At 55.9% G+C, this 25,925-nt stretch overlaps 2 protein-coding genes across 13 annotated transcripts in view; one reads left to right on the top strand and one right to left on the bottom strand.

Annotated features, from left to right (window-relative positions):
* ZNF362 (zinc finger protein 362) overlaps nt 1-25,919 on the bottom strand; it is a 32,390-nt gene extending 6,471 nt beyond the window's left edge. For 2 of the 12 annotated variants that reach the window (XM_025203653.1, XM_025203657.1), the window contains exons 1-3: nt 25,627-25,680; nt 23,989-24,073; nt 18,234-18,453 (exon numbers count right to left, since the gene is read on the bottom strand). Coding sequence is in view for 7 of the 12 variants with exons in the window: in XM_025203647.1 (XP_025059432.1) it covers nt 23,989-24,119 (131 nt within the window). In the remaining 5 variants the exon portion in view is untranslated. Of the gene's footprint in view, nt 1-18,233; nt 18,454-23,988; nt 24,828-24,943; nt 24,972-25,626; nt 25,681-25,821 lie in introns of those variants that run through there. The other 10 variants (XM_025203647.1, XM_014519741.2, XM_025203655.1 and 7 more) reach the window with 9 other exon arrangements.
* LOC106722177 lies at nt 2,497-14,627 on the top strand. The gene is made up of 2 exons (XM_014519745.2): nt 2,497-3,274; nt 4,059-14,627. Exon 2 carries the CDS (start codon nt 8,692-8,694, stop codon nt 9,718-9,720), a length of 1,029 nt encoding a protein of 342 aa, XP_014375231.1. The 5' UTR covers nt 2,497-3,274; nt 4,059-8,691; the 3' UTR covers nt 9,721-14,627.
* Nucleotides 25,920-25,925: the final 6 nt, after the last annotated feature.

Here is a 25,925-nt window from a genome sequence, read left to right as displayed (position 1 = left end):
CCAACACAAGACAATACCCACAGGCCACGTGGCTGCCAGGGCTCCCAGAAGCTGCGGGGACCCGTGTCAGCTCCCTGGAGGTGCACACACCGAATACAGCTGCAGATGACTATTGCCTCACACTCACCCTTGCTAGAGCCTGCCAGGCCAGGTCAGACCACACCCTCCAGCCGGGCAGAGGTGGGAGATGCCGGCCCAGGAGATTCGGTTCCCGAGCAGCACAGCATCCCTCGCCCAGACGGGCTGCAGCAGACGGGCCCAGAGGCCTCAGAGCAGTAACAATGCCCGCTGCCTCTCAGCCTATCCATGCTCAGCAGGCAGCTGGCAGAGAAGCCCCTGTCCCACCCCAGGCACCAGCCTGGACCAGCCTTGCCTCTTCATAGGACTGACACCTAACAGCCGCTTGAGCAGGGCCTCCACACCAAGCCGCACCCTGCGGGTCTCCAGCCAGACACGCCATAACTTAGGACAGCCCAAACCCGAGGCCTTTGGAAACTCAGCTCTACATGCAAGTGTCCAACAAGGCTGGAGGACCGGCACGCCAGGGGCTGTTTGCAAACGACATAATGCTTATTTGCATTCATCACATATGTAAATATCATTTATAATGTGGCAGAAACTATTGAGGTTTTGATGCTTCCGGTTTCACAACACGCTGCCCTGCGTGTCCGTCCCTGGCTGCCTCTCTTCCTGCTCAAGTCAATCTGACCCCTCTTGCAAAGAGAAAGCGAGATGCTGAAGTGAGAAGACTCAGTCCTGCATGCCTTTGGCAGCTGCAGCTGGACTGAAAATTTGCCCAGCGACATCAGTAAATAGGACCTGCATAGTCTAGGAGCCAGGAGCACCCCACTGCCCCAGAGCAAGGAGCACCAGTGGGGCCATGCTTCAGGCAGCACATGTGTCTCCAGACCAGGCAGAAGTACACTACAGCACGAACTGGAGATGCTGGGATGACATCCCAGCTCCTCCACTGCATTTCACAACCCACTTCAGCAGCCCTGGCCTCATCCTGCTGCCTGGGGGATTACTGTTATCTGTCCACGTCACAGATACACTAGCTGAATGTTGTCTCTGCAGCTGAACTCGGGGTCCTGGGTGTGTGTGCAACTTGCCCAGGGAAGAGCAGGGCCTGTCGTGGAGCATAAATGGCTCAAGCCACCATCACTGCAAACACAAGCCCTCTGGACTGCTCTCACAGGCAGCAATTAGCTCTGACCGACTCCGAGCTGATGGCACGGCTTAGGGCAGCAGGTCTCCACCTTGGCAGACTCAGAAAGGGCCAGCTCTCAGCTTCCACTCTTTTTGACTGCAGAAAAACTCTAGAGCAACTCTTTTGTTGCAAAGAACTGGGGAAGGCCCCAGCAGGGCAGAGCGGTCTGACACTCTGGATTCCTGGCTGAGCTCTCTGGTTTCTCCTGCAAACCACGCATACACCCCCAGCAGTGCTAGCGCTGCTTGTGCCTGGCACCTGCAGCACCCTGGAGAGGCCTCGGGGCCAGGCTGCTGGCCCGAGGGCTGGCCTGCTCATGGCCACTGTGGGGACAGCTGTGGCTGCGCCCCCTCGCGGGGATGGCGGCATCCAGCAGGAGCCTTCCTGCCAGCACAGCTGTGCATGCCGGCCTCGCATGGCCCACGCTCCGCTGACAGCAGCACTTCTCTGCCAGGGACCCGCGCCAGCCGGGCTGTGTCTGCTGCGCTCCAGCCAGCAGCTCTGCTGCACACCCGACCAGCACTCGCGTGACCCCCCGCAGGCGGCGCTCAGAACAAGACGCAGGGTCTGGCCCAGCCCGGCAAGCCCCGTCCCCTTGCCCCACAAAGGCAAGCAGCATGATGGAGCTGCGCTGCCTAGCACCACGGTGCTTTATGACAGCTGGGCTCCAATGGATGGTGGGCCTCTGCTCCCGCACCAGGCTGGAGACCTGCCCCTGGCTTATCCGGGAAAGGCTCCTACTGCTTATGCCCCTGCCCCTGCACTGGCTGCCTCTTCGGGCACCCTGAACCACAGCTGCCCCAGGCTCTCCTGCCCAGGGCCCTGTGGCTGTCTCAGCGGTGCGAGCAGCACACTGGCAGCATGGGGCTGCAGTCCCTGGGGGCCGAGCCACATGCTCCAAGCAGCAAGACAAAGGACAGCAGGGCTGCGCTACCGTGCTGGGGCACAGGGTCCAGCCCTGCCGCTGGCGTGCGCTGGACATGACAGCCTAGGCACGGGAAGGCACACGCCCGCGTTGGGGAAAGCACTTTGCACTGGCTAGGAACGACTTTGAAGGGCAAGGAAAAGAGTGTTTCACTACTGCCTCATTAGACTTTGTGCCCGATTCATGGGAGCTGTCCCTTGAGGAACAGGGTAGGGCATGGGAGCTGTCCCTTGAGGAACAAGTGCCCAGGCAGCAGCCCCTTTGCCCAGGTGGCCACCAGCACCAACAAGTGACCAAACACCTCAGCAGCTGCTCCCATCTACCAGCTCTACCTCCTGTTTCTAGTGGCTGGGGCCTACTGGGCGCCCCGCATTTCCCGGGCTGCAGCAGCTGCCACCAGCACCAGCAGCTGCCCGCCAGGCTCCCTCCCACCTCTGGGTCTTCTGCCAAAGGGGCTTTGCTGTGGTGCCTGTTCATGCTGCACCCTCTTAAGAAATGGCTTTCTGAAGTCAACCTCCCTTGCATTATGCCTTGCTGGGGCTGACTGAGCTCCTTCCTCCCCAGTGAAGCAGAGGGACGGGAGCAAGGCACCAGAATCCAGTGCCCACAGAAACGGGCGACTTCACAGGTTTGCTGCTGCCCAGTCCCATCTCAGCTGCCCCCACCAGTGATCCACCAGTGATGCTTCCTCAAGCAGCGCCCTCCCAGCAATGGCTTGGGAAGCTGGAGGAAGGAGCAGCTACCACTAGACTGGATGCTGAAGACAACATCATTGCAAATCCAGTCTAGAATACAGTAAGGAAGGAAACACTACCCTGAAAGTTTAAAGCACAACTACTGTCACTGTGGCAGGGCACTAAGATGCCTGCTCCTCTAAGAGCAGAGATTGCCTGGGGAGAGCCCAAAGATCCAGATCTACCGTGGCAACTGGCTAACGAGGAAATTAGCTGCACCTGCACCTGGTCAGCTGGCCAGCAGGGGCAGGGCCCTGGGCCCATATAAGCCCCAGGGCTGGGACTAGGGAGCTCAGATCTCTGCCAGCAGCTGAAGGGGAAGGAGCCTCTGGGGAGGACTGGCCCGGGCCCGGGGCTGTGGCAGCCGGCAGATACGCTGCCCTATGGCCTCCAGGAACCCACAAGGTACCCTTGCCTACTCGGCACTTAGCACCAGAGAAGTTTTACTCCTTTAAAGGGGCAGAGCATGCCCTGAGCTTTTGTGTTGCGTTACAGCCCAGGCGCTCATGCTTGTTTGCTGTTGTTTGTTTGCTGCTCGATAATACCGGTGGTTTGGGTGAGGCTGTTGGGGAGGGAGGAGGCCTCATTGGGGGCCCACTACAGTATGGGCACCCCAGTGCCAGTGTAGGTGCAGTATTTGGGGTGCAGAGGCCCTGGTGCTGGTGGGGTGCAGTGACCAAGGGGGGGACCAGAGCCTGGTGCCAGTGGGGTGCTGAGACAGGGCTGCAGAGAGCCCAGGGAGGACAAGGGGGCCAAACTTATAGCAAGGCCTAGGCGAGACAACATCAGTACCATCTGCAAGGCTTGGGGCGTGATAAAAGGATGGTTTGGAGCCGTGCAGATAGCCCAGAAGGCGCTGAGCGTCTCGGGAGACATCCACCATGAAGCGGGATGCCAAAGGGTCTACGAACCCCAGGGTTCAGTAGGATCCAGCGAGACCATGCCCAAACATAAAAGATCAAGGGCAACCTCCCTATATTAATAGCACCAGCAAGATGTGGCGGGTGAGATAGAGGGTGCCCGTTGGGCGAGATTGGCACGGTTAAGGAGCCCTAGGGGTAACATGGCCATCCCTAAGGACCCCACCCTGTTACAGTCACGTCCAGGAAATAAAAAAAACTAGCACAAGAGCAAGGAACAGTCGCCACCTCTCCTAAGAACAAGCATTGCTTCACAACTCCCCCAACAGGAAACAGATATTCCCGCTGAGCTAGAAGTCAAACCTGCAACATCACTTGTTTCCTGCAAATGCCAGGGACTTGTATCCGAGTGAAAATTCACCCAGGCCTGTACCACTTGGCCCCAATTGGGAGGGACCAAAGCAGTGCCAGTGTCCTAGCTTGCATTTGTGTTTCTGCTGCGGGTCAATGCCACCCCCAACCAGACAGCACTGCACAACTCCCCTGTGTCTTCCAGGTCTATGATGCTTGAAGCGACCATTAATTACACTAGAGATTGCCGCAGCGATGCCTCCGCTACAAAAACCTCTGTTTGCCTTAACAGCTGATGTAGAACTCGAGCCTCAGACAATGCGAACGCAAGGAGTTGCTGAAAATCCAGAATCGCTTATAGATTGGATTAATTCTTTGGCTGTAATTAAAAGGCCAAATTTAAGTGCAGATATGCACCAATCCTTCTGATTTTTAAATGAAGACATGCATGGAAATATAATCTGGCACCAACTGCTGGAAGAACAGCCAAAAACAAAATATTCTCTGCTTCAGATGCTGGGCATGCATTTGGGCAAGAAAAGCTAGATGAGTTGAGCACCAAGCTAGCGACTTGAAAATACCACTAGTTTGTTCCACATGTAAGTGAATTCCTGCGGGTATTAGTTCTGCTTCTGTGAAGTTTCAAAGAGTTCACGCGCGTTTCTGAAGGCTTACAAAGGTGTTGCAGTTACAAGTGAATGATGCTTCCACTTGTGCTGGGGTAGTGTGAAAGATGCAGCTACCAGTGGTAGAAACCCCCAAACCAGTCCAACTGCAATTGTCCAAGTTAGACAAACTCTTATGGGTTACTCCAGACAAAATGCCTACTCCGCAATGTAAAGCAGATGGACAGAGACGCCTGGGGAGACTAAAATATGTGGGGAAAAGATGACTCTAAAAATCTCGATGTCTGGCAAATAATAAAATGAAACAGGGAATGGCAGGAGGATGGTGGGCACGGTGTCCTGCCTTGATGTCAACAGACACCTCGGCAGCTCCAAGACTCTGTCCTGCGAAGCCCTTGAGCGCATGTATTACCTTAGGAGCTGAAGTAGCCTCACTGAAGCCAAGAGGGAAATCTACTCAAGGTAACAAGTGGCCACAAGCGGTTTGCAGGAGCTGTGCACCGGTAACACGCTCGATTTTCCCCTCTGTGGGGCAGTAACAGACGGGCACCCCCTGCCATAGGCAGCCAGTGGCAAGGAGTTCATGGTGGGAGCACGCTGCCTGTCGGGGCTTCAAAATTCACCCCTTCTAAAACTAAGCAGAGACTGCTGTCCCCTTCACAAGGAGAAAGCACCCATTCTCGCAGCCCACAGTGCAGCAGACAGACTGGTGCTGGCTTTCCCCTGCCCAGCCTGGTTTCAGTGGCTGTGGGCCCCTGGGCAGCACAAACAACCACTCGCAGGGAAACACGGGCCCCCACAGCCTGCAGAGAAGCCCATCTGGTAGTTACATTGCTGCTGGGACCCAGTATTGCTAGGTGGGGATGCCTTCCTATGCTGGCAGCCAGCACGGGGCACTGCCAGGGCTGCAACAGATGGGCCATCTTGCTGTAACACAGGGAATCAATTCCCAACAGCAGAAGCAAGTGAGCTCCTGTGGGATCATAGCCCACTGGAGATGGTGGGAGAAGCAAGGATGAGGCTGCGGACATGGCATAGGCCTAATCTGCCCTCCAACACTTGGCTGGCCAAGCGTGGTTCTGCTGGCACAGCTCTGCAGGAGCCTAGTCCCGCTGTGTGGTGGCAGGACCTTCCCCTCTGCCCACGGAGGCATGCTTCTGCTCCCCTACCTGCTGCCAGCTACTGCTGTCCACGAGCCGGGGCCTGCCCAGGGCAGCTGTACTGCGGTGTCACGGCTGCTGCCAGGGGGCCGCGTAGGAGCCCCAGGAGCACGTGGACAAGCACATGCTTTGAGAGCTCATGGTGGCATCAGAGTGGGTGAGTACAGACATGGCCCAAGCTAGTCCTTGTTCAAGGATCCCCAAGAGTCGCAGAAACTCCAGACTATCCCACACAAGCAGGGCAGCATCACACTGGTTTACCTCTGTCCACCCAGAAGGGTAAGATGCACAGTCACCAAGATGTTCTACCATTGACGCCAGATCCAGGTCTCAAGTCAAGCACCGCCGCAATCTGCTACCACCCACCCATCAGAGCACAGCCCCTCCTGGCCCTCATGCCTGCCCACAGGCAGTCAGATGGGAAGCGACACCCTCTCAGGGAAGTTTAATTCAACAGTAAAGATCTACATCCAATCCTAGAGGAGCCTAGAAAGGCTCTGGTAGCAGGACCCCACTTTCCAGAGCAAGTCTGAAGGGGAGAGAAGGGCTTTGCCTGCCATAAGGCTCTGGCTGTCCAGGAAGACGGCAGGCTGCACACGCACCAACGAGGCGTAAGGCAAGAGGCACAAGGCCAGACCCACACAGCTGCTGTTTAGGCAGATGCCTGGGCAACCAGCCCACCTGGGAACAGCAGGTGTTGGTACCCCCACAGCAGAGCCATGACCACGGGCTGAGAGGAAGTGTTTCCAAATGACTCCAAACCATCACCCAAAGCTCAGAGGTCACCTAGGAGATCTTAGGGCTTCCCCCTCCTCTCCATCATGCTCACTTGTTGCAACCAGACTTAACTTAGCTTCTGGGCCCTTCAGGGCAGGGACTGTGTCGTCACGCCTGTTTACATGGCACCAGCACAAGGGTGCCCTGCTCCAGGCAGGGCCAGGGAGCGCTAGGGCAGTACAAAACAAATCAACCCTCAGTGCTGGCGACCAGTTTACATCCTCAGAGCTTTACAGACATTGCAGTAGCTGCACTGAGACCCCTGCCAGGTGAGACAATACTGAGGCCCCCTGCTTTATTGGTGGGGGAACTGAGGAGAACGGAGCAAGGCTGCGCAGGGGATCGGTGGCAGAGGCAGCAATCAAAGGCAGGAATTCCTGGCCCACCCTGGGGACCTGCAGGGGAGATGCCTACACTGACCAGAGGGTTCAGGGATGCAGGGGAGCCAGCCTGCAAGTTACCCTCTAGGGTCAATGCACTGCAGAGACCCAGAACAGGCATCTTTCCCATGGAAGTGCAGGGCAAGGAGCCGGCAGACCTCAGCCTGTGGCACTGCCTGTGCGCTGAGCAGGGTGTGCTGGGCTCCTGGTCTGCTCGGCTGCACTGCAGAGTAGAGGTGTTGCATACTAGATTGTAAATGCTAAAACCCTTCCCTAGCCCTGAGCCACCCGGCACCCAACCCGTGCTGGGTAGCCCCTGTACCCCGGGCACGCTGCCACCCTGGCCCGCTCCGTGCTGCAGATCTGCTGGGAGCTGGCGAGCACAATGATTTTCCAGTAACTGCTCAGTAATGAGCATTTGTTCTCCCTGATGGCCCCTGCATCCTCACTCCAGCTCTTAATCACCAGAGAAACCAGAGGGCTCTTAACTCAGTCTTCCTCCAGGCCCCTTAATAACTCCAGCTCCCAGCTGTCTGTGACTTGTGTATCCTGGATGTGCAAGGTCCCTGCGTAGGATGGGGCAGGCTGCTGAGATGCATTTGCTGATTAGCAGGTCAGCTGAGGGCACTGCTGAAACCTCAGCCCCGGGAGCTGGAAACGCACTGCTCGGTGGCGGCGATGGAGAAACGTCAGAGCGGGGAGGGGCAGGGCGGACTTAGAAAGTTCTGTTCTCGGAGAAATCTGCTGCTGCTATGAGGTTTTAGACTCCCGCGTGCTTCAGCCATGCACCGCTGAAGCCACTGAGCCATGTGGCTGGCTGGCACCTCCTGCAGCCAAAGGCACTGCCACTTCCACTGGGATCCTGGGCTCTGCCGTGCCAGGACAGCCCAGCAGCCTGGTGCAGCTGGGCAAAGCACAGCACGCCTAACTGTCAGACCCAGGTGTATCTTCTGTAGGTCTGGCCCAGAACAGCCAAGCAGATTTTTCCAGGCTATTGGGATGACCTGACAACTCTGCTTTGTGCTGCTCTTAGCCCCTTTCACCAGAGTCCACAGGCCCCACAATAAACCTCTCCAACGTAAGCAAAGCAGCACAGGGATCAGACCCCAGTATCCCCCCAGACCAGTACTTGGCCAGAATCTGCTGTTCCACAAGAGGGACCAGGACCATGAGGCGGGCAGGTACACGTGGGTCTCATCCCTGGCTCTACAACGTAGGTAGAAACAGCCCAAGGCTTTTTCTACCTACTTGCCTCCCGGGCAAGTTCACGGGAGCACAGGATGAATTGCTATGGGCAGCAAGATGGCTGGGGACCCCAGGAGGGAGCTCACCAGAGGACACAGTTGCATGCTCCAGAGAAGCTGCACAGGCAGCAAGATGGAGCAACGGAGAACCAGCCTCCCCATGGGATGTGATAGAAAGCGCCCTGCTCAGAAAGTTACAGTTAAATGGAGCAAAGCCCTAGTATCAGCGCAGTCCGTTCAGTCCAAAAGGGGTGGAGGAGATGCAATATTTCTTCCACGCTCCCAAGACCTGGTCACATCTCCATCTGGACAAGGCCCAGCAGCCTTGGGAGATGAAACGGCCTGTGGTACCGTGGCCAATGCTCACAGCAGAGCTCGCCTGACACTCTCCCAGCAGGAGCACATGGACCAAGCGCTTCCCTAGATGCAAACCATCTTCCTCGTCAGAGCCCCTGTGCTCTGGGCTGCATTCCTGTGCCCCTACCCCTCCGCTACAGCCACAGAACAGAGGGCCCATTCGGGACCCAGAGCCAGCCCCCTCCTACGCTACCCACTGGCTTCCTGCTCCCCTGCAGCAGAGGGGCACAGGACAGAGTTCCTTTCCCACATTCCTCCCCTGCCACTAGCCATGCACGCCCCCACGGCTGCTCCCCGGCCTCTTCAGCGGGTCAGCCACGTAACTCTGTGCAAAGAGGGCTGGTCTCAGCACGGTCCCAGAGGAGAGGCAGCACCATCACCACTGGTCCCAGCTGCTGCATCACAGGCAACGTCACCAGGCCCCACAGACCGCGCTGCTTCCTCCCATCTGGTCTCTCTCGTACAAACCACAGCAGCATTGCTAATCACCGCATGGGGCAGGAGGAGGAACAGCCAGGCCCTGAGGTCTACCTGCAGCTTGGGTCCAGACAGCACGGCAGATCCAGCCTGCCTCGGCCCGTTCCTACACCGGGGACCCCACCTGCCTCTCCATCTTCCCTTGGGAACACAAAGGTGCTCTGTAGCGCCCACAACAAAGCAGCCTTGGCGTGTGGGAGGCGACAGTGGAGGAGGGGAGCCCCCACAGCCAAGAGCTTCTGGAGAGCAGGCTGCAGCCAACGTCCCAGCGATGCCTCCCTCTGCCTTGAACAGGAACAGGGGGAGTGCGTCAGACTGCATCCCCTCCGGCCCATCAGCCAACCACTCTGCCCCAAACACAACCCCCTCCGGGCACCAGGCCAAGCCAGGCACAACCGAGCCACGGCGAGACTCGAGTACAGCAACAACCAAGGCAATCGCCCAGAAGCGAGGGGGCAGCTGGTCCCCACGGCACTGCCCCTGCACAGAGCTCACCCCGCCACAGGTCCACAGCAGCGGCGCTCCCGGCTCTCCCGGAGCAGCACGGGCAGCTGGAAGAGAGCTGAGTGCAATGGGCCTGGCCTGCTGCGTTAGCAGGGCTCCAGCCCTCTCCAGCTGAAGCCACCAGGAACGTTCCTGCTGGATTCAACGGGAACCAGACCCAGCCTTTTCTCAGCACCTCGGGCCGCAGGAACAGGCAGCCTCCTGTGGGGGCGATCAGGATCGTGGCCCCCCCAGCTCCCGGGAGCCAGGCTCCTGCACCAGACTCTCTGGAGCGACGGCTTCCATGTCCCACCTCCCTTCGCACTTGGCTTGAGAGACTGCACAGCCCATCCGGCTCTGCACTCTCCACCTTCGCCTGCAGCGGGGATCACAGCTGCCCCCCACAGGCCCCCCCAGCACCCACGTGGGCAGCAGGTGGCCCCTGCCCCGGGGAAGCAGATGGAGGAGCCAGGCTAGACGGTGAGAAAGCAGCGCTCGTGATACCAAGCGAGTGGGAGGCGAGCACGCATCAGGCCAAGCGGAGGAAACACGGAGCATGGGCAGCAGAAAGTCCAAGGGATGCAGGATGCTGTCTGCATGGGTCTCGGGCGTCTCAGCCCCAGGTCCCAGCTGCAGGCGTGCAGCTAACAAAAGCAAGGAACGTGGGACATGGCCCCCATTTGGCCAGGAGGTGGGGATGCCCCCACGCCCCCCAGGGCTGACCCCCTTTCAGCAGCCGGAGATCCCTGCCACCCCACAATGAAGAAACTGCCAGGCCCGTGCCCCTCGTCAGCCCCACACAGGGCGCTGGGAAACAGGAACTCGGGGCTACGATTAGAAAGGTTACTGGAGCCGGCCCAGGCCGGGGGGCCAGGAGAGCAGCTCCTCCCGCTGCAGAGCAGGTGACGGGGTCCCATGCCTCCTATATCAGCCGAGCCCACAGCCAGCCCTCCCGCTGCCCCCACACAGCGTTAGGTCCCATCTCCCTGTTCCTGTTACCCTGTTCAACTCATGTGGTTACACGTACAAATCGGACAGAAACGCATTCCTTGGGCCCGACCTGGCCCAGGATGGCAAAGCCGGAGTGGGCTCAGGTGGCTCGCACGGGGAGCTCCTGAACTAGCCGTGCTCCCTGCGTGACTCACGCATGCCTCCTATGCTGCCTGCAATACCTCACACCACAAAAGCACTGCCAGTGGTCTCCCAGGGGGTGCGCACGCCACCTAGATTAGCTTTTCTTAGAAGGGAAACCACCAGGTCACGTTCGGCCCCGCACCTTAACCCTGTTGAGGCCAAGTTGCTGCAGAATCCAGGACCCGCCGGGCATCTCCCCACAGCGGAGCAGACCTCTCCAGAGGCAGCAAGACGGCCCGCTGCCGCATCTGCACCCAAGCTGTGGCACCGAGCCAGCGCCTTGTAGCGCAAAGCCAAACCAACCCCACCTTGACTCCCTGGGGGCAGTCCTGCCAGCAAACCCCGAAGGTCTACAGTGAGCAACACTGCCCCAAGCCAAGATGCCCCCAGACAGCAGGGCAACACCAAGGTCTGACCAGAGAGCACTGAGCAACGAGCTGAACTCCTGTCTCCAGAGCACAAGCGGGGCGAGCATGCTGGGTCTCAGTCAGCTTGGAAGGCAGCAGCGTCCAGCGCTCCAGAGGGAGCCCAGGGGCCGGTGGGACAAGGGACCTGCAGGGCAGACTTGAGGTTCAGCGATTAAACTGTGTGGGGCCTCAGAGCCTGGTTTCACAAACTAAAAATGAATTTTTTTTTTTTTTTTAAGTGAGCCAAACTGAAATGAAGACAAGCTGGATGAAGGCCTGAACTTACTATACTCTATTCCAAACATTTAAGTGAAATAAGAAATAATATTCTAGCAGTCTGTGTTCACCACTGGACTTGTGCAGAGTGTCAGATGCCCAACCTGAAGAAAGGCCCTTGCTAAGCAGCTGGACCCAGTCTGCTGAGGTGACGAACCAGCCCCGGATGGCTGCACCCTTTTCTGCAGGTGCAGGAAGAATATTTTCTTCATTTTGCTTTATTCTCCACAGTCTAGCTCAATGACTGGTTCACTCAAACTGAGAAGCTGGCTGGGAGCTGCAAGAGCAAGAAAGCTCGTTTTCTTCTGCAATGTATGAGTGAAGCAAGGGCCCAGGCCTGCCATTTCTAAGATCTGCAAGGACACGGGGTGGAGGCCTGCATCTTTCTCATCACCTGGAGTTGTCTACGTGGCGTTTCTGGCACTCAAGCACAGTTAGCCATTCCAGATGCCAGTCTGGATGCATGACCATGCACACATGATGGCTGCACATACCTGCCCTGGTGGCAACAAAATGGAAGAGGCAGTGGCCCCAGCCTTGATTTAGGCCCAAAGGGGAGGCACTTAGAGCATTTGTCTGGGCAGCTGGAGACCCCCCCCCGCCCCACTTCCTAGAGAGGACTGTGAACCTGGGTTTCTCTCAGCACAGAGCTCGAACCACCATGCCGTAAGCCAAGGGCTCTCCGGCACTCCGCCTCAAGCTGAGCTGCTGCCCCTTGCATTCGACATGGTCACCGGATAAAACAGATGCAGAGCAGTGCAGGGGGAAGCTCCAGGCTAGATCACAGCGCGCCATCCCTTCCAGGCCAGCATTCAGCTGATGGAGCCACACAACTTCTGGGTTGCTGGTCTCCTCCTAGTCCCACCTGCCTCCCTCTCTGGCTGCCCAGAGTGACAGCTGCAAAGGGCACGCTGCAGAGGGGTCTGGATGACTCCGGTCCTGCTCCTCCTGCTCCATCTAGCAGGTGCTAATCTATGTTTTCAGGTGTTAGACGCTGCAAGAGGTGCTTCCACACAGCTGGCACTGATGCAGCCAGCTGCACGTGCCCGGGCTGTGCATTTACAGTCATCTACACAGGCAGCCCCACGCATCTCAGACTGGAACGGCTGTCTGCACAGGACTGCCAAAAATGCCATGCAGATGACCGAAAACCAGCCACTTCAATGACCAGAGACACAGAACTCCAGCCGTGCTGATCAGAGGCACTTTGATTCATCAGCCAGGCACGAGAACTCTGATGGCTGATAAATCATTTCCATTATGTCAAAGCAAAGCATGTTTGGATATTTTCTCCTTTAACACATCCAACTGTTCTAACAAAGAAAAGACTATTTTCAAATGTTGCGCTTCTGCATTTTTTGTGAAATTCTACATTTCCATCCAAAAGCAACACAGTGCAAATCAGAAATAAATGATTAAGCATGGAGTAGATACAAAATATAAATCATCATCTGTACGCAACCAAAAGGGGAGAAATAACAATGTAAAAATATGCTAAGCTATGTTTAAGTGTGCATGTAGTGCATCCTTTTGGTTGGTAATCGAAGTATAAATTTAGAACAAAGGCTATATTTAGTTGCGAATCACCCTCACCCTGTCTTTATGGCTACCAACCATCGAGAACCAGCCTCTCTCAAGCACAATAACTGAAAAACAAAACAAACGCAAAGCAAGCTTAAAATTGATTATTTAAATCAAGGTTTTTGGCTTCCTGATTTAAATCATGATTGCCAAAGTCAATCCAGCCTGTAAGGCAACTCTGTGGGTCAGGACCTGGCTCCTCAGGGCCGGTCACAGAAGGAAGTTTCTCCACTGCCCCACTCCCCCAGGGACCACGTGGCAGAACAGCCCTGAGGTTTGCTCCAGCCTGGCTGGACACTGTGCTCTTGGGGCAGGGCCTGTGCCACCGGCACTGCCAGCAGCCTGCCTGCTGTGGCCTGCCACAGCCACACTCGGAGCACCTCTCTCACAAGACATTGCGCCTCCTAGAAGGAGAAAGCCCCTGGGGCTGCGTCGCTCCCCATGCCCCTCCCCAAGCAGAGACGCTGCAGGCTGCTCCCCTGCACTGGGTCATGCCCTACAGGCTGCCTCTGCCAACAGCAGGAGAGGGAATGAGCACCCACCTGCCCACAGCTTGGGCTATGGACTCTGGAGACGGGGGCAGCAGTGGCAGGAGAGAGAAGGAAAAGCAGAAAGAGGAGCAGAAGGCACCTATAGAAAAGCAGCACCATGATCTAGTTATTGTAGGAAAGACTGGAGTGAAGCCCGGAAGAGAACCGAAGTGGAAAGCGACACAGGGGACACAGCACCGAGGGCTGGTCCAGCAATATTCACTCATTTATTATTCAGCAAATTACACTCATTAGCCAAGTAATTGATTTGACAAAAGGGGGTTTCCATCAGCTCAGCAGCAAATGCTGGTGACACTTGTATCATCTTACACGAGTTGCATGTGACTTGTCTGCTGCTCCCCCAGCCAAAAGAGAGAAGTTATGTTTTAGAAAATAAACGATTGAACAGAAAACTTGATGGCAATACTGCCGCTCGGCATCAACCTATTGTACAGGCCAGTCTAGCAAACGCTTGCACGTGGCCCGCACTGCTGGGTTCCCATCAGTGGGGGTCATCTGTCATCACCCGGGAGTCCCCACGTGCACACACCAGTGCAGTGAAGGGCGGCACAACGCAGCCGGGACATGAGCCCTGCACCACTAACACAATGCAGTGCAGACCCACTCCAGCGACAGCGGGACTGGCAGCTACAGGTTCCCAGTCCTACCCGCCATGCACCACGTCTTCTGCCAACGCAGCTCTCCCAGCAAGGATGTGCAGCCCTACCCAGACAGCCATGTGTGGACACACCCTCATGCCATAGCAGTAGCAGCAGACACAGGCCAAAGAGAGCTCTGGTGATGGGGCTTTCCAGTGGGGACATCAACTGAAGCCTCACATGTAGTCCCATTTCCTTCCAGGGACTGCTCCTTCCAGTACCACTACCGGCAGGCAGGATCAGGCCCTTAGCCTTCCCAACTGCAAGGGGGAGATATTCCAGATGCTTCCCTCGTCAAAGCTGGCAAGTGCTGGGCACATCCTTTTAGCTCTTTCAGAAAGTCACTGTGAGGCCTGAGCATTTCCATGCAGTGTTGCAGACGAGGTGAACACCAGAGTGCACTGCCTATGTGGGGGAACGAGAGCGCCCCAATACCCGAGACACCACATCTCCTGCGCACCAACGCTCTCTGCTACACCACCGCTGAGTGCAAGCAAGCTTCCTACAATTCTCACGGTAGGAACCACGTGCACAGAAGAGAAGCCCAGACCAACAGGATGCTGGCACCTTACTTGCTGCACGTGAACGGACCGCCTCACCTTTGGCACTTCCTGACTGCCGGATGCTTCACGTTCCACCCTGCACATTCTCTCCCGACGCTTTCATTGACACTCATCTCTTCGTGGCCCCTCCTTCCCCTTGGGGTCTCTCCAAAGGGGAAGTATTTTATAGCAGCACTGTCTGCGTTGGACCTTGGACGTTTGCTCGGCACGGTGCGAGACAGCAACCTAGGGAATCGGGGCACAGTTCCTGGCTCTGCCAGGACAAGTGATTGTCCTAAAGCTGCTCGGGCCCTGATCTCACGCTGTGAAGGCCTATCAGAGCTTTGTTATCGAGTCCAACCAGAGCACATCCAGCCCTCAATTCCTCTGGCCTTAACTTTAAGCTAAACCGTAAGCATTTAGCTGAATCAGGACCTTTCAGCCACCATTTTCATGGGTACAATGGGGCTCATACAACTTCCTCTCTTCTACCCCTTTATCCAGCTTGATGTCCAGCCACTGGGCCTCCGGAGGCCAAAGAGGAAGCACATAGCACACCAGTGGCCTTCTGCAGCACGAGGAAGAGCCACCCGCCTGCACTCGTTCAGTGCACATTCACTCCGGTCAGACTCTGTCCCATCACACGCGTCGCCCTGGAGGCCTTGAGAGGGCCACCAGCTCTGCAAGGCCCCTGTCCAAAGAGCAGAGAGCTGGTTGAAAGCCCTGGTAGTTGCATCATCGTGCACAAGCTGGGCATGTTGTTAAACTCAGCCAAAGCCAAGTGGGTTTTCCCCCACCAGGCTGGCCTGGAACGCTGTTCCCGTCAGGGTCCACTCTTCCCTCCAAAGCACCAGGTGCCAGAGCTGCTCGAAAACGAAAGCCAACGCTGGCCTTCTTTCAAGGCAACGAGAACAGTATCTGTTTTCTCCACTCCTCCAGCACACCTGAACATGCTGTGGCTAAAGATTTGAGCAAACAAAAATTGCCCTTTGCAGAGATTCCCAAAGGCACGTGCCTGAGAACAGCCCCAGCCACTGCGAGGGCCCTGCACACTGGAAAAGATTCAGCTACATCCAGCTCTGCTGCTCCACAGCCTGGTGCTGACAATTCACCCAGTCCCACTCACGCAGTGACTGCCATACAGCCCGAAATGGAAACTTGTTTCCATCACTATTCCCCGCTCCCACACCCCCGCCGCTCTTGTTATTGTAGGGTTGCTCATAGCTGCAAAAGACTGGCTCAGCTCTGCAAGCTCTCTGGAGACCGCTGCCACTGAGCTGAGCAGCGGCAAGTTCTAGGCCACATGTAATGGGCGCTACAATGGCCTGGTCATTTGTACGCACTGGGTTATTGGCATGCTTCAGATTCAAAAACAACTTGAGAGACAAGATGTATGCATAAAAGGCCATGCAGCAGGGTTGCTGCATTGGCCTGACCCCTAAGAAATCCTGATAACAGTGTTGCTGCTATGATGGCCAAAACATAACGTTTGGAGATCTATAATCCTGCCCAGAATAATAATAAAAAATTAGTAACAGTGCCAAAAAATCTACTTCCATCCCAGCTCTATTTTCTTTTTACAGTATTTCATTTGGAACAGAATGGACTGTGCCCCCCACACCCCGCTCCCAACCTAGAAGGACTCACGCTGAACTGAGATATTTGGAAGGGGCTGGGGGGAAATAAAGCAGATGGAAAATATATAAACTCCCTCTCTATGTTCTGAGCTAAGTATGAAAAATGGAAGCTGACACACAGCAAAAAAAGCCATTAAAATGGAAATGATGAAGGGTGGGGAGCATGGTCACAGGGACCTCCCCCTGCTTGTGGGAGATGGTGCCGTTCACAGCATCCCCTCGACTGCTCCCACCTCTGCCCACCACAGCCACTGGCTCGGCCCTGGCAGCAGCGTGCAAACGGGGCACCCAGCCACTGGCCCCAGATGACAGGCTTAGTTTAAAACCTGTCTAGAGGGGCAGTGGCTCTTGCCGTTGTCAGGCAGGAGAGAGGCCCACAGCACCTTAAGGCTAGAGACGACCTCAAAGGCCTGGCATTGCCCATGCCCAGGGCCAGACACCCTCTGCAACACATTCAGAGGCAAGTGTGAAGGCAGAGCCATGGGCAGGCATGTGTAAATCCAGAGCAAGATGAAGAAACAGGCACACAGGCAGAGAGGAAGCACACATGCATGGACAGGCATCCGGTCACACACTCAAAGCACAGGTAGGCACGTGCATGCACACTTGCATGCATGCGCACACAGCAGAAAAGGCACAGCAAGGCGGCCAACCTGCCTGTGACCAGTACTCCACAGAAGGGGCATGGCTTAAGCCCACACTGCTGCCACATTCCCAAGGAGACACCATCCTCAAGCAATCCACCACCCTGACAAGTCAGGCACAGAAAGACTAGTCCCACCGCTGGACAAGCTTTAGCCAATGCTAAGCGCCGCTATGCATTGGGCACACTGGCCCAAAGCCACCATCTGTGAGACCTACATGTCCACACCATGACGGGCAGGAACCAAGGAAAGCAAGGCAAAGTCTTTATGGCTGCAGCGAGGCTGGAAAAAGATCACGCGTACACAGAGCTGCCGAGCAGAGACTCTGCCAGTACCAGCCTAACGGGGACTGCCCTCCAGTCACAACCGACACCCTTCCTGCACTGCACCCCAGCAGGGAGACTCCTGGATCACTTGGCCACAAGACACAGCCAGACGTGGGATGTGGGCAAGGCCCAAAAGAAAAGGGGCTTCTAGAAGCCAGGATGCAGGGGCAGCGGCCAACAGCAGTGATGTGGAGATGGGCTTCCCCGTCCCAGGGCAGAGGCTGCTCCGGAGTAAACTTTCACCTGCCGGGTCCAGTGGCTGCATGCCGTCTCCTGCATGGGAGCGCTAGGCCAGGCCCAGATGAACAGCGGCGCTCTCACTGCCCTACACCACACCCAGATATCTGGGCTCACCAGAGGGCACCAGCCAACAAAGGGTTTGGACCCTTGGTGGGGAAATGCAACTGGACCTCAAGTCAGTAAGGCAGGAACCCGGGTGCAACCCTGCATCATAGGGACTGGGATGAAGACAGAGGCCTCCTGAAAACCAGCCCCGCAGGAGGCGGCAGTAGCTGGGGAGAGGGAATCTATGCAGCCCATGGCATTGGGGAGCACCTGCTAAGCAAACCAGGCTTGGAAGACAGCCCGGGTAGGCTCCTGAGGACAGAGCATGGCTGGCAACCAGGGCAGAGGAGAGGAGAGTTGTCATGACACAAGGCCAGGGGCACAGGTGGAACTGCCACGGGAAGGCAAAGTGCGAGAGGAGACCTGTGGTGGCCACAGCTGGGAGCTGTGGGTGGAAGCCTGTGCGCAAAGGCATGGACACGAGCCCCAAAATGGGGGATGCGGCAGCTGCAGCTGAGGCAACCTGTCCCAGCCATAGGGCGGGGGGTGTAGCAGGGACCTCAGCAAAGGGTCCTGCAGCTGCCCTGCAAAAACAAGATGTTATGTGCACTCGCGATTTAGTACTCACAGGCTGGCCTCAGATGCCAGGTGGCCGCAGCTGCCTGGGGAGACGTGCAGATGATGCTCCAGACTGGTGGAGGTGGACGACTCCTCCGGGCGCAGGCGGGCACAAGTGCCACTCACAGAGGCACACTAGACTTCACCAATTCCTACCAACTGCCGCTAACACAAGCTACAGCTCTATCTGGGACTCCTCTACTTTTGCAGCCCCCTCTGTCTCGCCTTCGCTGAAATAAAAAGAAACAAGAGATTCTTTTCATGGAAACTGCAAGGCAGCAAGTGGCTGCGCACGGTCCCGAACCCAGTCAACCCAGGAACAGAGTCCAGGGCACCAGTGCAGTCACCTAAGGCTGCACCAAGGGGGACTATCCCAGCTGCCATCTAAGGAGGATGCTCGGACGGTCCGTGCCCACGGCTGGGGAAGCGTACGGGATCTTCAGTCATCACAATTAGTTTTGCCTCCCGTGCCAAAGCTGCCCCTGCTCCCCTCCCCACTACAGGGCCCTGACTCCGAGGGGGCAGCACAGCCAACAGTTGCCAGTTGCCTCCTGCAGCGCAGCACCCAAGCCAGCCCCAGACCCCAAGCAGCGCTAGCAGGGGCAGGATGACTTCCTCCCCCAGCAACAAAAGCAGGGATGGCAGAGTGGCAGGGAGGGGCAGCAGGACCCTTGGAAAAGCTCAAATGCCAAGTGCAAAGTCCTGCATGTTGCAAAGCAGCCTCAAGAACCGTCTCTGACTCCCCCGGCCTCAGAGCTGAGCTCAGAGCAGTGCCAGCACATCAAGCTAATACATACTTCAGGGGCTCGAGAGCAGGTCTTGAGCACTGCCTGCAGCCTTCAGCAATGCGCCCATTGTCAGCCCTCTGCTCACACAGCCAGGCAAGGAGCCCGCATCAATGCCAGATGCCACAGAGCCGGGGGCTGGGTTAGCGCCCCCCAGCTCCAAGCCCAGAGCCACAGCCAAGCTACTGCCAGGTCCCCAAGTCTCTCCCCCTTGCCAAGAGACTCACCCCGCACTAGGGCCTAGTCCCAGTCCAGGAAAGGAGGGGAGAAGTCAAAGAATGAATGAATGCATTATTTTATTCCCCTGCCCCCTGCATTACAGGCACTTGAGCTCTCCCTGCTACCACGTTCCCTCCACCCTTTCCCTTCTCTCCTGCCCAACTTTTCTTTTCTCAACCCTTCTCCTCTACCAGCTCAGCTCCACTCTGCCCCTCCACACCCCAGGGATGCAGCTAGTTGAAGCCAGGTAGGAGGCAGGGTAGATCTGAACCTTACAGGCATCAGGATGCCTGGGTTCTACCCCAGCTCTGCCACCGACTCGCTGTAAAGCCATGGGCGGGTCACCGCCTACTCCAGGCCTTGGTTTCTCCTTTGGAAAAAGACTGATGACACCAACACCCCACTTCCTGTGGGGCTTCAGCCCTTCTCGCCTCAAAAAGCAGCAGGGAAGACCACAAGGAAAGCACACAGATGGGCACAACACTTGACCCGTGCCTCCTTGGGAACGTCTCTGTCCTTTGGCCCCTGCGCCTGGCAGAGACGACTGGGGACGAAGGAGGAGGAAGCTGTCAATGCTTCCAGTGCAGATCACGGTAAAAGCTGTGGTTTGTTTCTCACCGGGAGCTATGGTTTCAGGACACGGTGTCCCACAGCCCAGCAAGGCCCCTGTGCACACTCATGTCAAGCAGCACTGAGAGGAACCCGCCTGCCGGGAACATCCCACTGCGTGGGCTCGTGCACCTCAGCTGCGAAGGCATCGGCTGTGGCCTGTGAAGACCAGGGTCCCTGGAGGAGCTTGTGACCTCCCTAAAGCAGCTGTGGCTGAGACACGACACTACTCCATGGAGACTGAGGTGCCCTTTCCCCAGCTCGTGCCCCCTCTCACCCCCAAACTGCTTTGTCCTGCGTGAAACAAGGTTTATATTAAATCAAGACATTCCAGAGAACAGCCGGGAAAGGAGGAGCAAACAGAGCAGCCGCCAGAACCCAGGTCAGCCAGGCCAGCAAAGCACCAGCAGCTCCTGCCCTTCAGGAGCAGCCCCGGGATCCCGCACCACAAGAAGCCACGCAACAGGGAGCCAGTGACCCTCTCTGCTTCTGCCCCTGATGGTCCGCGGTCGGCGTTTGCAGTCTGGTGCCTTCCTGAGCAAGAGTGAAAAAAGCTCCAGAAGCTGTGCCAACCTGTCCCCTGCGTACCCACTGCCCTGTACCCACCCCTCCCTTACTGCCCATCACCCTGCACTCACCCCTTCCCTTGCTGCCCATCACCTGGGAGCACTGAGCATCTCAGCGGCTGCTCCCCACGGCCCTGCCCTGCCATCTCAGGCTGCCACCATGAGCACCCAACACAAGGCCGGAGAACCAGAGCTCGCGGTCAGCAGCCCCGAGCGTGTCTGTTGCCAGCGCTGGGTCTGGGTTCCAGAGCCCAGCCAGAGCTCTCGCTCCTGAGGGGCAGTTTTAAAAAGCAAATGCAGGCGAGGAAGCTCTGGGGTGGACGGGACACAGACACAAACATGGGGCCGAGGCTGATTCAGCATCCCCAGCTCAACTTCACGAGGCAAGACTCAATCAGTGTCCTGTGTATCTGCGGTTCTTATATGGCCCCCTCACCACAGTGCCCAAGCACCCCACAGGCTGTCATGAATATGTCCTCCCTCCACTGTAAGGCAGGGCAGGGCTGTACTCATTGTACAGATGCAGACCTGAACCCCCGGAGTGACTAAGTGACTCTCCCAAGGTCACCCAGCAAGGCTGTGCCAGAGCAGGGAGTCAGCCCCACGACAAGCCCAAGCACAGCACCTGGCCATCGCGCAGTTCTTCGCCAGCCAGCTGAGGGCCCCTCACAGGAGAGGAGAGGAGGAGGAGGAGGAGCCGAGGGCTGGGGAAGCACTGGAGGCTGCAGGTCAGGACTGAAGGACATGGGTAGCACCATGAAGTTCAGTCCATGCCCAGGCTGGGTTCACCCTGCACTTAAATGTGCACAAGTCTAATGACACATGCGTGCTGAGGGCTGCACTTCCCGTGGGCACACGCCTCCAGCCACTGACAGAACAAGGCAGCAGTACATGTACTACACCCCCACAGCTCCCCGCGGTCTCTGGGGGACTCCGAGTCCCCAAGTGTGGGGCGGACGAGATGATCCCATCTCTTACACCTGGAGCTTTTCTCCTGAACCTGTTTCCGTGCTGAGGAGAGGCCAGGCAACGCGGTGCTGCTGAGGCAAATGCTCCCTTTCATTTGTGCAAGGAAACCCCTATCAGCCACGCAATGGGGAAATGTGCCTCTCCAGCACACCACACTGATCACAGGGTGGAGAGCCCAGGCTGGACCACACTGCCTGGCAGGAAAGTCACGACCCACAGAAAACCCCCTGCAGCCAGAGTACAGCGTTCACCGCAGACACTTCAAAAAGAGAGGAAAAATCAGCAGTCAGAGGCTGAAGTGAGTTAGTTAGCAGAGATCTGGAGTCATATCAGCCAAGAAAGCAATTCAGGACAAGAGTCCCCAGAGTGGACATAGTGCTGGGACTACTTCACCCTTAATGCAGAGGTCTCGAGGAGGACAGACAACTGCCTGGGGAGGTCTGGGGTCCATTTACCAGTCATGTCAGTGCCTTAGAGCTCCCTCCTGCTGCTGCCAACCAACAGGTGGTGGATGGCTGGGCAAAAACAAAGCCCAATTAAAACCAGTCTACAGGCTGGGAGAGGAGGTCTGCGATAGCCATGGAGGAGGGTGCCAACTGGCTCAGTGAATAGGACCAGGCCAAAATAAACCCAAAGCCACATAGCTCCTGAGTAGCAGCATAACTTGACGGGGGCGGCGGGGAGGCACCAGCCCCAGGCACCTACTCGGAGGGGGCACCAGAACTGTTTGCCTGCCCCCTGCGCTGCCTGCCTGGCCAGCGGAGCAGAGTGCAGGGACAGGGGCAGGTGAGATCATTCTCCTCCCCGGGAGCAGGAGAGTTTGGCCCAGAGCACAGAAATTATTAATTAGACCACTGCTCCAGAGGGCCAGGATCTCTGATCTGACTTAAGACAGCCAAGCCAGTCCCCAGCATGTCTGGGGCCAAGCCCAGTGCCAGCAGAGCGCTACCAGCATGCCCTGCACTGGAGGAAAACTGCACAATGAGTGGCTTTCCCTTCAGCAGATATCACCGCACCTCCGTGCATTTCCACCCTCGCCAGCCAATGACCCATCCCAGCCATTGGTGGGAGCTGCTCAGCCACAAGTGTGAGCACCTAGGGGCAGAAGTGCAAGGCAAGCAACTGGAAACGACCAGGTTTAAATTCCAGCCCTGACACCAGTGCTCTCCAGCTGCACCGCTGCTGGCACCTGTGATTTACCATTAGCACATCTGCACCAGCGGAGACAATGGCACCAGCATCAACCAAGCACAAAGAATCATCACCACCAGGTCTCCAAGGCAGAACAACACAAAGCAAAGAGCACCAGGGTCTTGGCGACGCTAGTGCTTTCACGTTGCTAACATCAGCAAAGCTGCCCAGCACACGTGATGGGTCCTGTGATTGCACCAAGACGACTTGGGGCAAAACCTTCCTAAAATCAGAACGGTAGTGCTGAGGCGGATGAGGGGCCAGGCACTGCCATTCCACAGATATGACACCTCAGCTGGCTCCCGAGAGCCCCCCAGGTACAGGCGAGGAAGCCCACCCATGCTGCCTGCATACATGTAATCCTAGAGAGCAGCCCACTCAGCAAGGAGCAGAGAAGTGTAGTGCCAGAGCAGCACAGGCCAACAGGAGCTGAGGGCAAACTTCACCACCGTTTCCCGCTCTGCCCAAGCAAAGCCTCCGGGTCCGAGCCCTGCTCTCTTCCAAGGTTACATGTGGGCACCTCTCATGCTGTTGTGACGGCAGAACTCCTGCCTGAGCCCTCAACACAACAGGGCAGTCCGAGTCCCCACCACCATCGTCTAGCTTGCCACCGGGCCTCTACAACAGCACGAATCACTCCAGACACTGCCCTGAACACAGAACACAAGTTCTGATATCAGAGGCAAGAAACCTAGATTTTTGGGACACATCTGATTCCAGGTCCTAGCTGCTGAGAGAGCCGACAGAGATCAGAGCGGTCAAGTTAGTCAGCAGGCATTATCCGGTACCAGGACATGCAGATGAATCTAGAGTGTCTCCATACAGTTGCCGACTGCACAGACAATAGTAATACTCAGTACTTGGAGAAGTCCTTTTCATCCATAGCATCATTAGAGAAATTTTACAATGGGGAAACTGAGGCACAGAGCAGCTAAGTGACTAGTCTGAGGCCACGCAGGGGGCCGGCAAAAGAAATGGAGCTGAATCCAGTTGTCCTGAGTCCCTGCTCTGTGACATGCATCATCCATATACAAAACACACACATGCACTTTGCGAATCACGGTTCTGAGCCTGGGTTGTTAATTCGTGGTTAGACGGCCTGTATTACAAACAGAGCGGCTGGTGTTTTTTATAACTCCGAGTATTTTTCTCCACGCTGCTTGGGGATGAAGAGTCAAACAATTCACAGGCTTACAGGATAACATGGGTTTACATCCCGGCCAGATCCAGCAAGTGGCTGAAACCCCCCACAGACTGTCACCAATGATCCCGTGCAGGTGGCTTGCAGGACTGGACCCCAAATCCATGCTGGAGGTTTGTCCCATCCCTACATTTAGCACTTCTTCATGCACTTTGGCGCGTTACTAGGACACACAGAGATCTGCTGGGGGTTATTTTAGCTCCGTCAAGAACTCAGCATGCCCACCTCTGTCCGAACTGTCGCTGCTTCCCCTCATATCTGTCCATCTCCAGATCTAGCAGAGTACAGACGCTGCACGCAAGATGTGTTTCTATAGGGGACAAGGAGGATAACTTCACACACACCCCAATACACATCCCAAATACACAGAAAGCACCCCACAAATGATGATCCCCAGTGAAGTCAGAGGACTGGCTTCAGAAATGGGACTGGTCTATACCATTTAGGAATATCTGGCCCAAAGCAAAAATTATAATATTTTTACCCAAAATGCCCCAAAATCAGAGAGCAGTGAGCCCATCCTGAGAGGCTGTTGGCTGCAGTGCTGGGGCCTAACTAGATTCCTCCCCTTCTCCAACTTTCAAACCAAGATCCATTGTAAACTTTTACTTCCTCCCTAAAAATCTCTCTTCAGCTCCCCAGGCCTTGGACAGGCCCCTCTCAGATCAGTTAAAGAGCAACAGTCAAAGAACAGCGCAGACAGGCAGCTGAGAAATGGCACTTCATCTCCCCCAAACAGCCAGCAAATAAAAGTGCATCCGTTTTCAGAATGAGACTAAAAGCACAATCCAGTGGGAGAAAGAGGCATGCTTAGGTCTACACTCGACAAGGCTTCCCAAATAGCAGCTTTCTAAAAATAAATCATTTAAGTCTTAAAATAACATCCCTATTCTTCGCTCTCAGGCTCAAACACTGCACAGCAGACTGTAGCGTGCATTTAAAGGATGCACATATAAATAGAAGAGGCACACACACTGCACAGGCTAGACCTATGTTCACATATGCACAGACCCATCTATGCAGCCGCACGAAAAATCGTGGCGGTTCCTAAAGCTGCAGATTCCACACTGTGCTCCAGCGCAACTGCAAAATCTGCCCGATTAAACATCCCCTTCGGCAGCATCGCTTTCTGCTGAAATCAAAGCCCTGCTCTCCCCCAAAAGCCTGTGCCCCTGCTCACCAGCATGCAACATTCACAGCCATCTGCTTTTTAAAAGATAGGTACATTCAGATTCAATTCACTTTTCCATTAAACAATCCGAAGGGAGAAAGAGAAAATACAGACCGGGGTTTTTCTTTGCGTTTTTTTTTTAAGGAAGGAAAAAAAAAAAAACTGTAAAAAAAAAAAACTTTCGTATAAGTTAACTTTAAATCTTAAACCCCCTCCCACAGAAATGTTTTAACTGTTTCCTTTTGAAGTGCAATCACATCGGCTCCTCGCTGCCAGCGCGATCTGTGCCACAACAACACAAAAAAGCAAAGCTAAGAAAAAAACCACCCCTTTAGGTGCCCCTTTTGCCTCTCAGCTGCCTCTCCCACATTCTCAGACAGTTTTATTAAAATTTTCAGACAAAAGAAAAACAAAAATGGCAGCCTGGCTTATTTTTAAAACAGGACAGGGACGCCATATTCTGCAGATCTGCAAAAAAAGGCAGAAATCTGAGGCTTGGCCACTCCAAAGAAAAAAATCCGGCAGCTGCAAAGTGCAAAGGGAAAGCTCCATTTGCAATCCGTTTATTTGCATTAAGCCCCGTGAATCATTGTTTACCGGAGAATTGCACCAAAGGGTTTTGAATAGCCCGGCTCTTAAGAAAAAAAAAAAAAGCCAAAAAAAAAAAAAAAAAGAGCAGACACTTCCTATACCAACAATCATGCTCCGCTCGCCCCGCGGTCCGGCGGCGGTCCGTCTGCAGGGAGGAAAATTTGCAATCCGTTTATTTGCATTAAGCCCCGTGAATCATTGTTTACCGGAGAATTGCACCAAAGGGTTTTGAATAGCCCGGCTCTTAAGAAAAAAAAAAAAAGCCAAAAAAAAAAAAAAAAAGAGCAGACACTTCCTATACCAACAATCATGCTCCGCTCGCCCCGCGGTCCGGCGGCGGTCCGTCTGCAGGGAGGAAAATGGGCTCCCCCACGCCCGCTTCCTCTCCCTCCTCCTCCGC

The sequence above is a fragment of the Alligator sinensis genome, unplaced genomic scaffold (assembly GCF_000455745.1).
Source record: "Alligator sinensis unplaced genomic scaffold, ASM45574v1 scaffold512_1, whole genome shotgun sequence".
NCBI classification, from domain to species: domain Eukaryota; kingdom Metazoa; phylum Chordata; order Crocodylia; family Alligatoridae; genus Alligator; species Alligator sinensis.
The sequence above is the reverse complement of the archived record's forward strand: the minus strand, read 5'-3'. Positions and strand labels throughout refer to the sequence as shown.

Bases quoted from the DNA above. Each gene is read 5' to 3' on its own strand.
- LOC106722177 (XM_014519745.2), top strand. From the start codon at position 8,692: ATGCAAACCATCTTCCTCGTCAGAGCCCCTGTGCTCTGGGCTGCATTC.